This window comes from Telopea speciosissima, chromosome 9, assembly GCF_018873765.1.
Source record: "Telopea speciosissima isolate NSW1024214 ecotype Mountain lineage chromosome 9, Tspe_v1, whole genome shotgun sequence".
Classification (NCBI taxonomy): domain Eukaryota; kingdom Viridiplantae; phylum Streptophyta; class Magnoliopsida; order Proteales; family Proteaceae; genus Telopea; species Telopea speciosissima.
The window spans coordinates 13,937,854-13,951,467 of record NC_057924.1 but is presented as its reverse complement, the minus strand read 5'-3'; the positions used below and the strand labels follow the sequence as shown (position 1 = coordinate 13,951,467).

Here is a 13,614-nt window from a genome sequence, read left to right as displayed (position 1 = left end):
GGATTTTATGACATCAAGGGGAACTCCATTGCTGAACTTGATACATGAATCGGGAAAAAAAATTATAATAGATATGTAGAATTCCAACCAAGTTATTTCTGCTAGAACGACATCAGAATTCAGCTATTTTAAATAAGTCCAATTGGAAATCAACTGCATAGATAGACTTATAACTGAACTTCTGGAATCATGAAGATAACTTGGTAATATGTATGTTACAAAACTCATTATAATGGCAAAGAATAATCCAGTTAAAACAAATAGCATCTTATAACTAGACTAACACTCCGCCACACCTACAAATTACATGTTGGTAACACAATAGTCATTATCAACCTAAATAAACTGAAAATGACTGTGGCAAGGTGAAAATTAATTAAATGCAATAGTCAAATAAGGCATGTCTATCTCTTTCATATAGATAGACAGATAAATGTATTACATAACTATTGGTCTCTACTTAACTGGTGCTGAGATTGATATACAGTGAACAGAGACTTTCTGAAAACATGTCCTATTGATTATCAAGAAGTATCTTGATTGGAAGATGTACAGGAAACATCAGCTGTGGGCAGCCCAAGGAACGTAATCTATTACATGAAAAGAGTATTGCAATAAAGTTAAACAGTGAATTAAAAGACTGCGAAGGGGTGATCAGGAGCAGTGGTTAAAGATCAAGGAAGAAGAAGTTGATTATTACTAAGAGCTGTTGCTGCAGGCTTTTTTAAGTTTATCTCTTGTAAGGCACATAGGTTGGACCTTATTTTACATGAGTTTGGATTCAGGGATCAGGTATGGGTCAAGAATTTGGGTCCACCTGTCCCCAAATCTTAGGATACAGAGATATACATCCAAAATGGGCTTGGGTTTTGGAAGTAGGCCAAAATGTAACAAATGGGGTATTAGACTACTAATGTGTAAAAAGAAGGGGGCTAATTGAGGTGTCCAACATTTGGGTGCTTTACGAACACAAGTCCAATACTCTTAAGTCTTACCCCTGTCATCATAGCGATGTCGGTATTCCAGGTTACAAGAAGTATCGGATAGCACACAGTGGGTCTCTTTTCTGTTGGTTTATAGCACTAAACTAGTACTATTTGTTGAGAATAGTAGTCAGGGGTATATTTGTATATAACCACATCTTTTATATGTTCTTTATGTCATTTGTATAAGGCCAGGGGCCTCTGTGTAATTATCTATTCTTTTCAGTATAAACTAGTTTGTCTCTAGTTTGAAACATAACTCAATAACTCCAATAACTCAATAACCCCAAATCGTGTTTGCTCTCTTGGAGCTTTTCTCTCTTCTTCTTGTACTCTAAAACATAACATGGTATCAGAGCATATTGTTCCTGGAGTTTGGTGATAGCAGGTTGTTTGGAAGGCTAAGAGCTAGTTTCTTCTCTTGGGTTTTGTTGCTGTTTAAAGAAAACCCTAGGGTATCTTCACAGATCTGTTTCTCCCTAGTTTGGAATCCAAATGGAGAGCAATCAAGTGTTCTAGTTTCGTTTGGAAGTCCCCTTTCTTTCCATTGTATCCTCTCAAGTCTCTTAGAAGCATCAAAGGGCCAGAACTATATTTCGACCAGGCTGTTCTGCCTGTTTTTTCCGCCAGCCAGGGGACTTTGTTGAAAAAAGTTCTTCAATAGAGCTTTGTTTGGAGGATTTTTTGGGCTACTCAGTATCGTTTTTGGGTAAGGAAGGTTTCTCCTTTTTACTCCGCTGCTGTTTGATGATCGTGTGAGGTTCTACAATTTGTTTCAAGTGTTTTGTCACTATTTGTTCCTTTTTTTACTGCTGTTTTTTGAGAAGAAGAAGTTTTGCTTGAGGTGCTGTTGTTTAGGTCTTCCAAGTGTTTGATTGAAGGTCAAAATGGGTGAAAAAAATGTTGAAACAGCCTTGCCTCCATCTCTGTCATATGATACCCCAAATGTTCAACTTCCCATTGTCAAGCTTGACAACCAAAATTACTTGGATCGGTCACAGTCTATGAAGCTGATTCTTCGGAGTCGAGGGCAGTTGGGGTACATATCTGGGAGCATCAAGACTCCCCTCTCTACTGATCCAGAGTACTCCAAATGGGAAACTGAAAACTCCCTTGTGATGACTTGGCTTATTTTTTCGATGAAGCCGGAGATTGGAAGAAGGTTTATGAGCAAGGAGACTGGCACAGATATCTGTGATAGTGTTGCTCGTATTTTTGATAGGGTGGGAGACTCTACAAAGGTTTATCAACTCCTCCAACAAATTGTTAGCTTGCGACAGGGTGATTAAAGTATCTCTGAATACTATAGTCTTGTTGTGGGACTTTGGGAGGAGTATGATCACTAAAGAGATCTCCAATTGTGTCCTGTTGATGAGCCCAAAGTGCATCAGTTGTTTGAGAAGGAGAGGATCTTGTTCCTTCTTGGAGGTCTTAACCCTGAGTTTGAACCTTAAAGGGTGCAGATCCTTGGCCGACCTTGTCTTCCCTAACAGGAGGAGGTGTGTGGTAATCTACAGAGTGAGCAGACCCGTAGGGGTGCTATGGAGACCACTCCAACTGTTGAGCGCTCTGCTCTTGTTTCATCCATTCCTCAAGACTATACTCCCTCCATTAAGGGAGCTGGCAAGGGGAGATTCTCCTGTGACTATTGTGGCAAGCTTGGGCACAAGAAGGATTTTTGCTGGGATCTTCACGGGAAGCCACCCTCTGTTTCATCTGGGGGACAGAAAGGACAGAAGAAGAATGGGCCGAGGGCCCATGTTGGAGTTCATGAGTCTGATTCATCCTCTCTCCAAGGACAGCTGCATTTCGCCGGAATGTAGCCCACATGGATGGTTCCTCCTCTTCTACTACTACTACTTCCGCTTGTCTACAGGTCTCTACCTCCTTTGGCACCACTTCCTGGGTCATTGACTCAGGTGCCACTGATCATATGACTAGTAGATCTCAGCTTTATGATTCCTATTCTGTTTGTTCTAGGAAAGGTAAGGTAAAAATTTTTTATGGTTCCCCCTCTTCCATTTCTAGTAAGGGAGATGTCCAGCATGGTTCAAGATTTCGCGAAATATCGCCGATATATCGGGATATTTCGGAAATCTCGACAGTACCGAGACGAAATGACAAGGTGAAATGGAAAAAGTTCATATTTCAATGATATTTCGGGATATTTCGGGATATTTCAGGGTATTTCGTGATTTTTGGGATATTTCGTGATTTTTCTTGCGAGTCATGCACTCTTGTGAGTTGTGAACTTATGACTTTGTGTATTGACTATTGAGTATTGAACTATTGACTATTGAGTATTGAACTATTGACTATTGAATATTGAACTATTGACTATTATGGAGTTTATGAGTTATGAGTTATGACTTACGAGTTATTTTTGTTTCATTACTTTGTTTAAATTTCTTATGTCTTTTAATACCTAATCAATGTGTATTTAACTACTTATACATCAGGGTCGGCGACCGTATACTGTCAATCAAGGGTGCAAACCCAAAACACCACTTTGAGTTCATTTTTTTTTGCAATATGAAGGTTTAAATGTGTTTATGTAGCTTAAATAAGGGTGTACATGAAGTATTAGGCCTTAATCTGGCCAAAAACCCACTGAGATGGAGTGCCAAAATATGGCAGAAAAAATACCATATTTCGGTATATTTCGGATATTTCGGCCATCTCGACCAGCCCGAGATATCGTGAGATTTTAAACTATGATGTCCAGGTTACTCCATTTATACCTTTGAAGTCTGTCTTTCATGTTCCAAAATTTGCTACTAATCTCCTTTCAGTTAGCTAATTGACTAAATCTTTGAACTGCTTTATCACATGCTTTCCTACCCATTGTTTCTTTCAGGATTTGGTGACAAAGAGGGCAATTGGCAGTGGACGTGAAGCAGATGGCTTATATGTTTTGGACACCTGTGTCTCCCCTGCTGCGATAGCTCAATCTTATGTGTATGGGCAGGATGGCGGACACACACAGGAAGATATTTTGCTTTGGCATCGTCGTTTGGGACACCCTTCCTTTTCTGTTATGAGGAAACTGTTGCCACATTTATTTACCTCTTTTCCTATCAATCATGTTTTTCATTGTGCACCTTGTCTTTTTGCAAAAAGTTGTAAGACAGTTTATCCATCTACTGGTCATAAATCAATTTCACATTTTCACATTGTTCACACTGATGTTTGGGGACCTTCCCCCATTACTTCTTTGCGTGGCTTCCGCTACTTTGTCTCTTTCAAAGATGACTTTTCTCGAGTTACTTGGATTTACCTATTGAAACAGAAGAGTGATGTCCATGCTGCATTTAAAAATTTTTATGAGTTGGTGTACACCCAGTTTCAAACTCGTATTCAAATTGTCCGTTCTGATAAAGGTGGGAAGTATATGTATGGTGGTTTGGAAACCAATTTTTCTGACCATAGCATTATCCATCAGGTGGCCTGTGTTGATACCCCACAACAAAACAGGGTTGCTGAAAGAAAAAACTGCCACCTTCTGGAAGTGGCTCGGTCTCTTTGGTTTACAATGCATATTCCAAAAACTTTTTGGTCTGATGCCTTACTCACTGCTGTATTTCTTATTTAATCATATGCCCTCCAGTGTCTTGAACTTCAAGGTTCCTCTTGATGTCTTACCCTCACATTCTTCTTCTTTCTCTCTTCCACCAAGGGTGTTTGGTTGCATTTGCTATGTACATATTAGCTAATCTGCCCGCATGATCCTAAGGCCCTGAAGTGCCTCTTTCTTGGGTATTCCTCTACCTCCAAAGGATACAAATATTATCATTATCCTACCCATCGGTGGCTTCTCTCAAAAGATGTCCATTTTTTTTAAACCATACCGTATTTTCAGTCACCTCTTCAGGGGGAGTATTCATCCCTTGGTGGTGAGGTTGCAGAGGTTCCTGAATTTGTTCCCTTTCCTATCCTCCTTTTCAGATTGACAAGGGAAAGAAAAGTTCTGTGGATACTGTTGTTAAGGGGGAGCCTCCTAGTATACAAGTAAACGGAGAACAGGGGGAGCTGTTGGTGTATACAAAGAAGCCCAGCCACAATCCTTCTTCATGGCTTCCCATAAAGAAGACCTGCCAAAATCCTCCTTCGTCTCCATCCATTGAGACAGGTATACCATTGCTCTTCGCAAGGGAACACGGGCATGTACTAATCCTATTGCCAAGTTTGTTTCCTATGATTCTATCTCACCTGCAGGTGTTGCCTTCACTGTGGTTATCTCCTCCATATCTATACTTAAGAATGTAGCAGAGGCTATGGCTGACCCAAAATGGAGAGAAGCAATGAATACAGAGATGGTGACTCTTGAGAAGAATCACACTTGGGATCTCGTTGAACTCCCAAAGGGGAGAATTCCTGTTGGATGTAGATGGGTATTCACAGTCAAGTTCAAATCTGATGGTACTGTGGAGAGGTATAAGGCAAGACTTGTTGCCAAGGGTTATACACAGGTATATGGCATTGATTATCAGGAGACCTTTGCTCCAGTGGCCAAGCATAATTCCATTCGTGTACTTCTCTCAGTGGCTACAAATCTTGATTGCCCATTTTACCAGCTTGATGTAAAGAATGCATTCTTACATAGGGACTTAGAAGAAGAGGTCTATATGCACTCTCCTCCTGGGTTCAAGCATCCTGGTGGCAATGGAAAAGTGTGTCGTCTTAGGAAGGCTCTTTATGGACTCAAACAATCTCCTAAGTCTTTGTTTGAGAGGTTTAGACAAGCTATCTTACAGAATGGATACACTCAAAGTCAAGCCGATCACACCTTGTTTATACAAAGGAAGGACAGCACTATTACAACTCTCATTGTATACGTTGATGACATTGTAGTCACGGGAAACAATGAGGCTGAAATCTCAAAGCTTAAACTTTACTTGGCTCGACAATTTGAGATCAAAGATCTCGGTCCATTGAAGTGTTTTCTGGGGATTGAAGTTTCAAGATCTAAGCAAGGAATCAATGTTTGCCAAAGGAAGTTTGTCCTTGATCTGCTTACAGAGACAAGCTACTTAGGGTGCAAACCAGTCTCCTCCCCTATTGATCAGAATCACAAACTAGGGGAAGACTGTGGTGAACCTCTTGTGGATGCTGAAAATATCAGAGATTGGTAGGCAAGCTAATCTATCTTTCCCTTACCCGACCTGACATAGCCTATGCTATTGGAGTGGTAAGTTAGTTTATGCATGCACCCAAGATGGGACATCTTGATGTAGTCTACAGGATCCTCAGATATTTGAAGTCATGCCCTGGAAAAAGTCTTCTCTTCTCTAGAAATAATCACTTAAGGATTGAAGCATACACTGATCCTGACTGGGCTGGATCTATTTCTGATAGAAGATCCACCTCTGGATACTGTACCTTTATTGGTGGAAATTTAGTCACTTGGAGAAGTAAGAAACAACCTGTGGTGGCTAGGTCGAATGCAAAGGCAGAGTTTAGAGCCATGGCTCACGGAGTGTGTGAAATCTTGTGGTTGAAGAAACTTGTTCAAGAATTGGGATTTGAGACTGTTAAACTTATGAGCTTATATTGTGATAACAAGGCAGCCATAAGTATTGCCCACAACCCAGTTCAACATGACAGGACAAAGCATGTTGAGGTTGACAGACATTTTATCAAGGAGAAGATAGAATCAAAAACCATTTGCACTCCTTTTGTGAAGGCAAATGAACAAGTGGCCGACATCTTCACTAAAGGACTTAGCTCTTACCACTTTGGTTGCTTGTTGGACAAGCTGGGCATGTTTGACATATACCACCCAGCTTGAGGGGGAGTGTTAAGAACAGTAGTCAGGGGTATATTTGTATATAACCACATCTTTTATATGTTCTTTAAGTCATTTGTATAAGGCCAGGGGCCTCTGTGTAATTATCTATTCTTTTCAATATAAACTAGTTTGCCTCTAGTTTGAGACATAACTCAATAACCCCAAATCGTGTTTGCTCTCTTGGAGCTTTTCTCTCTTCTTCTTCTACTCTAAAACATAACACTATTTGGGGTTTCAACAATTTTTCAAAGCAGTAAGTTGTTATTGTAAAAGGTCCATATCAAGGCTACACTTCACACAATGCATAATATTCAACATAATTGCTTTGTTGCTGCAAAGGCTCGTAATGTGAAGTTGGAATCCTCTAAATCCCGTCTTATATCCTTTACCTCACCATCAACGGCACCCAAACCATATCATTCCGAGCTTTAGACAGATGATATCAATCAAGTGCCATATCCAAGGCTTAAAGTATCAGTGTCGGGTATCGTATCGGAAAGGTGATTTTAAGAGACGTATTGTATGGTACACTACAGATACGCACGAAAATGGTCAAGATACACATGGAAATACACTTTTGGAGAAAAAAAAGTGTATTTTCATGTGTATCTTGACCATTTTCAGAAAACTTACTTTTTCTGTGAAATCTCCTACAATCTCTGATCTCAGTTTGTTGGCTGATGCAAAGGATGTTTTGTAGCACTCCTTGGTTCGTTTTTGAGTGTAGATTAGAAGCCCCAACTCCAAAAGTGTGAAAAAAATTAGTTACATGGAAGATTTCAGACTCTCGGTTGAGAGTTTCCCTTCTTTTTTCCTCCAGAATGTGTGTTGTATAGAGTCTGTGACTCAAAATGGTTTTTTTTATGCTTTGTATCGATGGTATCAGTATGTATCGAGCCATATCAGCCGATACGTATTAAAGCACCTATAGAACCCTTTATCGAATGTATCATGGTATCGATATGTATCGGTCATATCGTATCGTATCAGCCGATACATTTCAAAACCATCCGAGACAGTCCATTTAAAAAAAAAAAAAAAACAAAGACCACCAAAACACTAAGAAAGAAATCACATCTCTCAATTAGCATCACACATCCACCCATGCAATTCAATCTTTTCACTGAAATCTAAATCCTATAAGCCCTTTTTATTTAGTTTTCTCCAGTGAGGCCATAATGAAGAATGTGAATTCTAAATTCAAAAAACCTTGTTTACGTCTAAAATCAACTCTAATTTCTTGAAACCAGACACAACTTTTGTTCTTGCTCAGCCCATATGTAACTATCCCTCATCAAACTGGTACTGGGGTCTACAGTTTCATTCATGTGTGAATCCACAAAACAGGTGCCATGAGAAGTAATAGCTATGTTATCAACCACTCATTTCTCATACTTGGAAGCAATGATCTTTCTCCATAATGCAGAAACTACCTGTCCATATTTCCACTGTTTAGATAGGAAAACCTTGATCATTGTGATAATTAGACCCACTCCTACTTTTCCCTTATGCAAGCAAAGTTGACACTAGTCCACTAAATGGTACTTACCAGATCCTTCCTATAATAGTAGTAAGTTGTAACACTTGCCAAAAGAGCCTCAAACTCAGGTCTTCTCCGCAATGATTCTATTTGTACGGCTCCTCTCTCCCCTGATGCTTCTTGGGTTTGGTCTAAGATCTTGAATCTTAGACCTATTACACCCTTCCTTCCATTCCAGAAGACCCCGTGGTAGGGGGATATTGTTGTTTGGTCTGCCTCTTCAACAGCCTCTTCAGTTTTAAATCAGCTTGGAATTTTATCAGATCTCGTGGCCCCTTATCTCTCTAGCACAAGATAGTTTGGTTCAAGGGCTACATCCCTTGTCATAGCGTTTGTCTCCCAACACAGTCATTTCTCATTCATCACCAGATTCCTGTCTCCCTTTCCTGTTTCCTCTGTTGGAATGTTAAGGAAGATGATCACTTCTCTTTTTCTTGCCTCTTCTCCTCTATAGTTTGGAAAAGTCTCCTGACCAAATGCTGACCTAGCAGAACAAAAATCCTTCAGTTAGCAAGAGAGTGGATTTGGGTAGAATGGTGGATATGACTTACACTGGCAAGTCTATCTGTGATGTCATCGGCAAGCTTGCCTTTCATGCCACCATCAATTACATTTGGATGGTGCGTAATCTTTGAAAAATGGTCCTCTACATCTAGATCCTTCGAGCAGATTTGGAAGTCCATTTCTTTTGAGGTCTCTAGTAGCTATCTTTGATCTCCTCTTGAAGTGTTGTTGATTCCCCAAGGAACAGGCTAATTGTTGTTTCTTGGGGTTTGCCTATCTCCTTACTACAACCATCTGTTGCCTCTCCTCGACGGTTGGGTTTTGCTTTGCTTTGTATAGCTCTCCTGACTCCTGTAATGTTTTTTTCTTTTTCCCCTCTTTTAGGGGCTCCTTGTATCTCTTTCTCCTTTTGGTAATGAATTATTTATTCACCCCATAAAAGGGTAACTCTCCCCCCCCCCTCTTGGAAAATATTGCCTGTCGGCCCCATCCCAAGCACCAAGTTTTCCTCCATATTTTCCAAGACTGGTTCCCACACCTAATTTTGTTCGATTGAACTTCCCAAAAGGTAATTTCAAAGCCAAAAAAATGAAGTGCAATTTTACAGTCCTAACACTTGAAAGCAAGTAGTTAAATGATCAACATAATTAAACCTCATCAACTGCTTCAACTCACTTTTGGAATAATTAATTTTTAAACCTAACATTACTTCAAAACATCAGGACATACACATACCCCAATAATCTCCACTGCCTATGGGAAGCCCCACAAGAATAAGAGGGGAGAAAGGTATTGCCGTATATCCTCATGGAATTAAATAATCTATTAGTGAAATAGCATGATCCAATCCATTTCATCAGGGGATTTCTACCTTCTTTGGAGATCTTCCACTTTGATGAACTATTAAAGGACTAAAGAAGAGATATTGCCGCATGCCCTCATGGAATTGAAGCAACCTTGAAGAATTCTATTGCTCCACTCCACAAGAATAGAAAACCTATTAGTGAAATAGCATGATCCAATCCATTTCATCAGAAGATTTCAACCTTCTTTGGAGATATTCCACTTTGATGAACTATTAAAGGACTAAAGAAGGGGCTAAAATACAAAGAGGCAAAGACTGTAAATCTGGAGGGCTATCATGGAAATGAATGGAGATAGAGCATCAGGCCCAGCTGGCTATTTCATAGCCTTCTTCGACGAATGTTATGGGTAAAACAATTTGATAAAAAATACAGGAAGACATAATAAAAGTTTAAATCAATTTAACTCTTCTGGTGAAAGGAACATGATATCAACATCATAACAAAATAACCTTTCATCAAATTGATTCCCAAGAAATTGGGAAATATAGTCAATTCCAACATAGAAAGAAGATAGGTAGGTATTCTGGTCCCCACCTCCAGAATGAAGGTTGAAGCACTGAAGCTAAATTTTGATGGCTTGTCCATGGGACACCAGAGCCTTCTGGGGTAGGGTGAGTGATCAGATCAAGCATAGGACATGTCAATTCAGCCCAATTGTGGCGGGGAAATCTGTTAGAGCAGACCTTTGGAGGAGTATGCTATCAAAGAGGTTTTGACTACAACATGGTAGAACGTTACTCATCCAGTATTATTTCTTGGATGATGCAACATAACGAAGGCCCATGGGGATTGGCTCATGCAATTACGTGCATAAAGAGATTGCCTTCAAAAGTGAACTGCCCATTCCATCAGAAGCCTAGGACTGCAAATTACATGGCAGATCAGTTGGCTAGGCAATGTACGCAGAGATTGAGTTAGTAGTCTGCAAGCATACTTTTATTGGAGGACTAGTCTTTTCTCTACATATTCTGTACTCATCCTTTGTTAGCATGCATTTTCTCTTCATTATTTTTGGTGGTGATATTCAATCTGGTTCTGATTTGAATTCTTCAAATCTTTAAATAAAATTTGTTGTTATCTATCTAGGGGGGGGTATATAAGACCTTAATCCACAGCCTCTACATATAACTGTATAAAGTTGAATTACTTTTATCAGAATTATTACTATTGAAATATTAGACCTAAATGGCATATAAACAAAAGAAAGAGATATATCAACTATCCCTACAAAAGTTAAGTAAAATCATCCACATGAAAATAGCAATACATAGAGAGTGACACTAGAGACAACTAAATCATCAAGAACAGGAACCCCAAAAGGGGACTATAGAATGCAGGACTTGTCTTTCATTGAGACAAACAGAACAAAATTTTACCTCTCAGAAACAGGTTTAAGGAAGGAAAGAAGAAGAATAGACAGTGAAACATGAACTCTTTGGGATTAAATACAGATAGTACAAGCTTGCCACAAAATAGAGACACATAAAAGATAAATAACCCAAAAAAGAAAGAGATCAATAAAATATTGACAACCAGGCTTACATCTCTATCAATTATACTGAATGCTTTCTCCAATATCCTCTTCCTTGTAGAGTCCATCTCAGCAACTTGTTTCGCAAGCTGCAGATAAGAGGAAGCATAAGGATGAGTGACTAAGTGATACTTAAACAAGAATAAGTCTTTTTTTTTTAGAAACAAATATTGACGTAGTTGAAGAAACTTGGTTTTGGGACAATAATCAACTGTTATCAACAATTATAAATGTAGATGCAACATATCAGCATACCCTTTATACTTACAAGAGCATGCTAAAAGTGAAGGGAAAGATTATATACCTGACCTTTGAAGCTATCATATACAACAGCAAGAATCAGATTCGAGAGAAAGTACACCCCTAATAGCACATACAGAACAAAAAACAGACAGTTCCAACGCGAATCCCTGGAAAAGAAATAAGGAAACAATGTTAAAGATTTTATGTACAGAATTACCATACCAATAGAACACACCAGAAAGGAACTAAAGAAAGAAACAAAGGTGTTTTCTTTTTCTTTTCCAATTTCTTTACAGCAAGCAAGCAGAATTAGGCAGGAGCATATTACCAAAATTCAAATAAATACCATGGACAAATATTCACTGCCTCCAAGCCTCATCTAAGATACAAGTGGTTTAAAAAGATAATATGAGGAACAAACAAACTTTGATTGAGCTGTATATGAATCATTATAGAAGCATAAAGGTATAGGATACAGTAGAAGCTTTTATCATAATGTTGCTAAGATACTATTTTCAGTAAATTCAATACACAATTTTAGTAATTATGAATTGGGAGAGGATTTCCCACGACGCCAGTATAAGAAGGAATCTGCATGCTACACCAACAAGGGTCTGGAAAATGGTATCATCCATACGGGGTCCACATGGGGCCCACCTGGTCAGAGTAGGAGAGGAAGTGTCTGTGGCCCCCCACTGTTATTAAGTGAGAAGGGTATATTGGAATCTGCACAAAGGCAGCATCTAGTTTTTGCAAATCAAGATTCACAGTACATCCTATTTGCAATTTACAGTAAATGTACACCCACAAAGTGTTTTTTCACTCCCAGCGCAAATCAACTTCACAATTGCCCTCACCCTCGCTCCACTCTAAGCGATGGAACCCAGGTACGTCATGCCATGATTTTCTCTATCTATCTTTCTAGTTTCTACCAGGTACCCTACCACCAAACTATATTTATGTATATATATATACACACACACACAAGGTTCAAGATTTCATCCATTTTGGTCTGGCCCGAAACCGAAATTTACCAAAAAAATGGCCGAAATCCCACCGACATCTAGTCCATTTTGGTGGAAATTTTGAAATATGACCATTTTGGTGGCTAAAACTTGGAAATTTGTCCTGCAACTTCAGTGTTGCCTATTTAAGCATGTTTACACATGTTTGAATCGTTAGATTGGGGGAAAAAACCCATAAGTGGTAGTTTGGCTTCAAACCCTAGTTTGCTAATATATGTCGCAGCCTATTGTACCCTTTCCCTTATATAGCTTTCTCTATACACAATTTAGTCCTAGAACACACAGCATTCAATAAAAACAATGAAAATATGCATTAGAAATGAAAAACCATAAAGTTAGAAAGCATTGCACAATTAAAAACTGTGACACCATTTAACGTTACAAACCATAAAGTTAGAAAGCATTCCACAATTAAAAAAGTGTCATCATAGACACTTAACAAGTACAATATATTACAAGTTTACAGCCATAGAACTCAATAACACATTCTAGTATAGGGACCAGAATCACTAGGCTGCCTGGGACCAATGAAATTGTGGCTTGGACTCGATCACCAATGGTGAGTCGGTGACAATGTCATTGTTAAAGAGTGCATGTTGTACCGTGGGATGAGGTATAACCAGACAAGTGTATTAAATTGAAATTGTTATAAAGGATGAGGAATCTTACATGTAGTAATAGCCTATTGCCATGAAGAGTTTGGTTCATCAACTAACTTAGTTTTACCTAAATCTATGGACTTATAGCAAAAATTAGGATTAAAAACCATGATTTAAACACAAAGATCAAGTTTTTTCAGAAAACCTACCTTTTTCAGTGAAATCTCCTTCAATCTCTGACCTCAAATTGTTGGATGATGCAAAGCATGATGTTGTAGCACTCCTTGATTCATTTTTTAGTGTAAACTAGAAGCCCCAACTCCAAAAGTGTGACAAAACTTGGTTAAATGGAAGATTTCAGACTCTCGGTTGAGAGTTTCCCTTCTTTTTCCCTCCAGAATGTGTGTTGTATCGAGTCTATGACTCAAATAGCTTTTTTATGGTTTGTATTGACAGTATCGATGGTATCGGTATATATCGAGCCGTATCAGCTGATAATCTGATACATCGATACATATCAGTGGGCATATCGATG

At 38.9% G+C, this 13,614-nt stretch overlaps 1 protein-coding gene across 1 annotated transcript in view; it reads right to left on the bottom strand.

Annotated features, from left to right (window-relative positions):
* Positions 1-13,614, bottom strand: part of LOC122640182 (two pore calcium channel protein 1B) — a 177,460-nt gene that overhangs the window by 109,020 nt on the left and 54,826 nt on the right. The window contains exons 8-9 of the mRNA XM_043833336.1: positions 11,517-11,622; positions 11,224-11,301 (exon numbers count right to left, since the gene is read on the bottom strand). Coding sequence (XP_043689271.1) covers positions 11,224-11,301; positions 11,517-11,622 — 184 coding nt within the window. The remainder of the gene's footprint in view (positions 1-11,223; positions 11,302-11,516; positions 11,623-13,614) is intronic.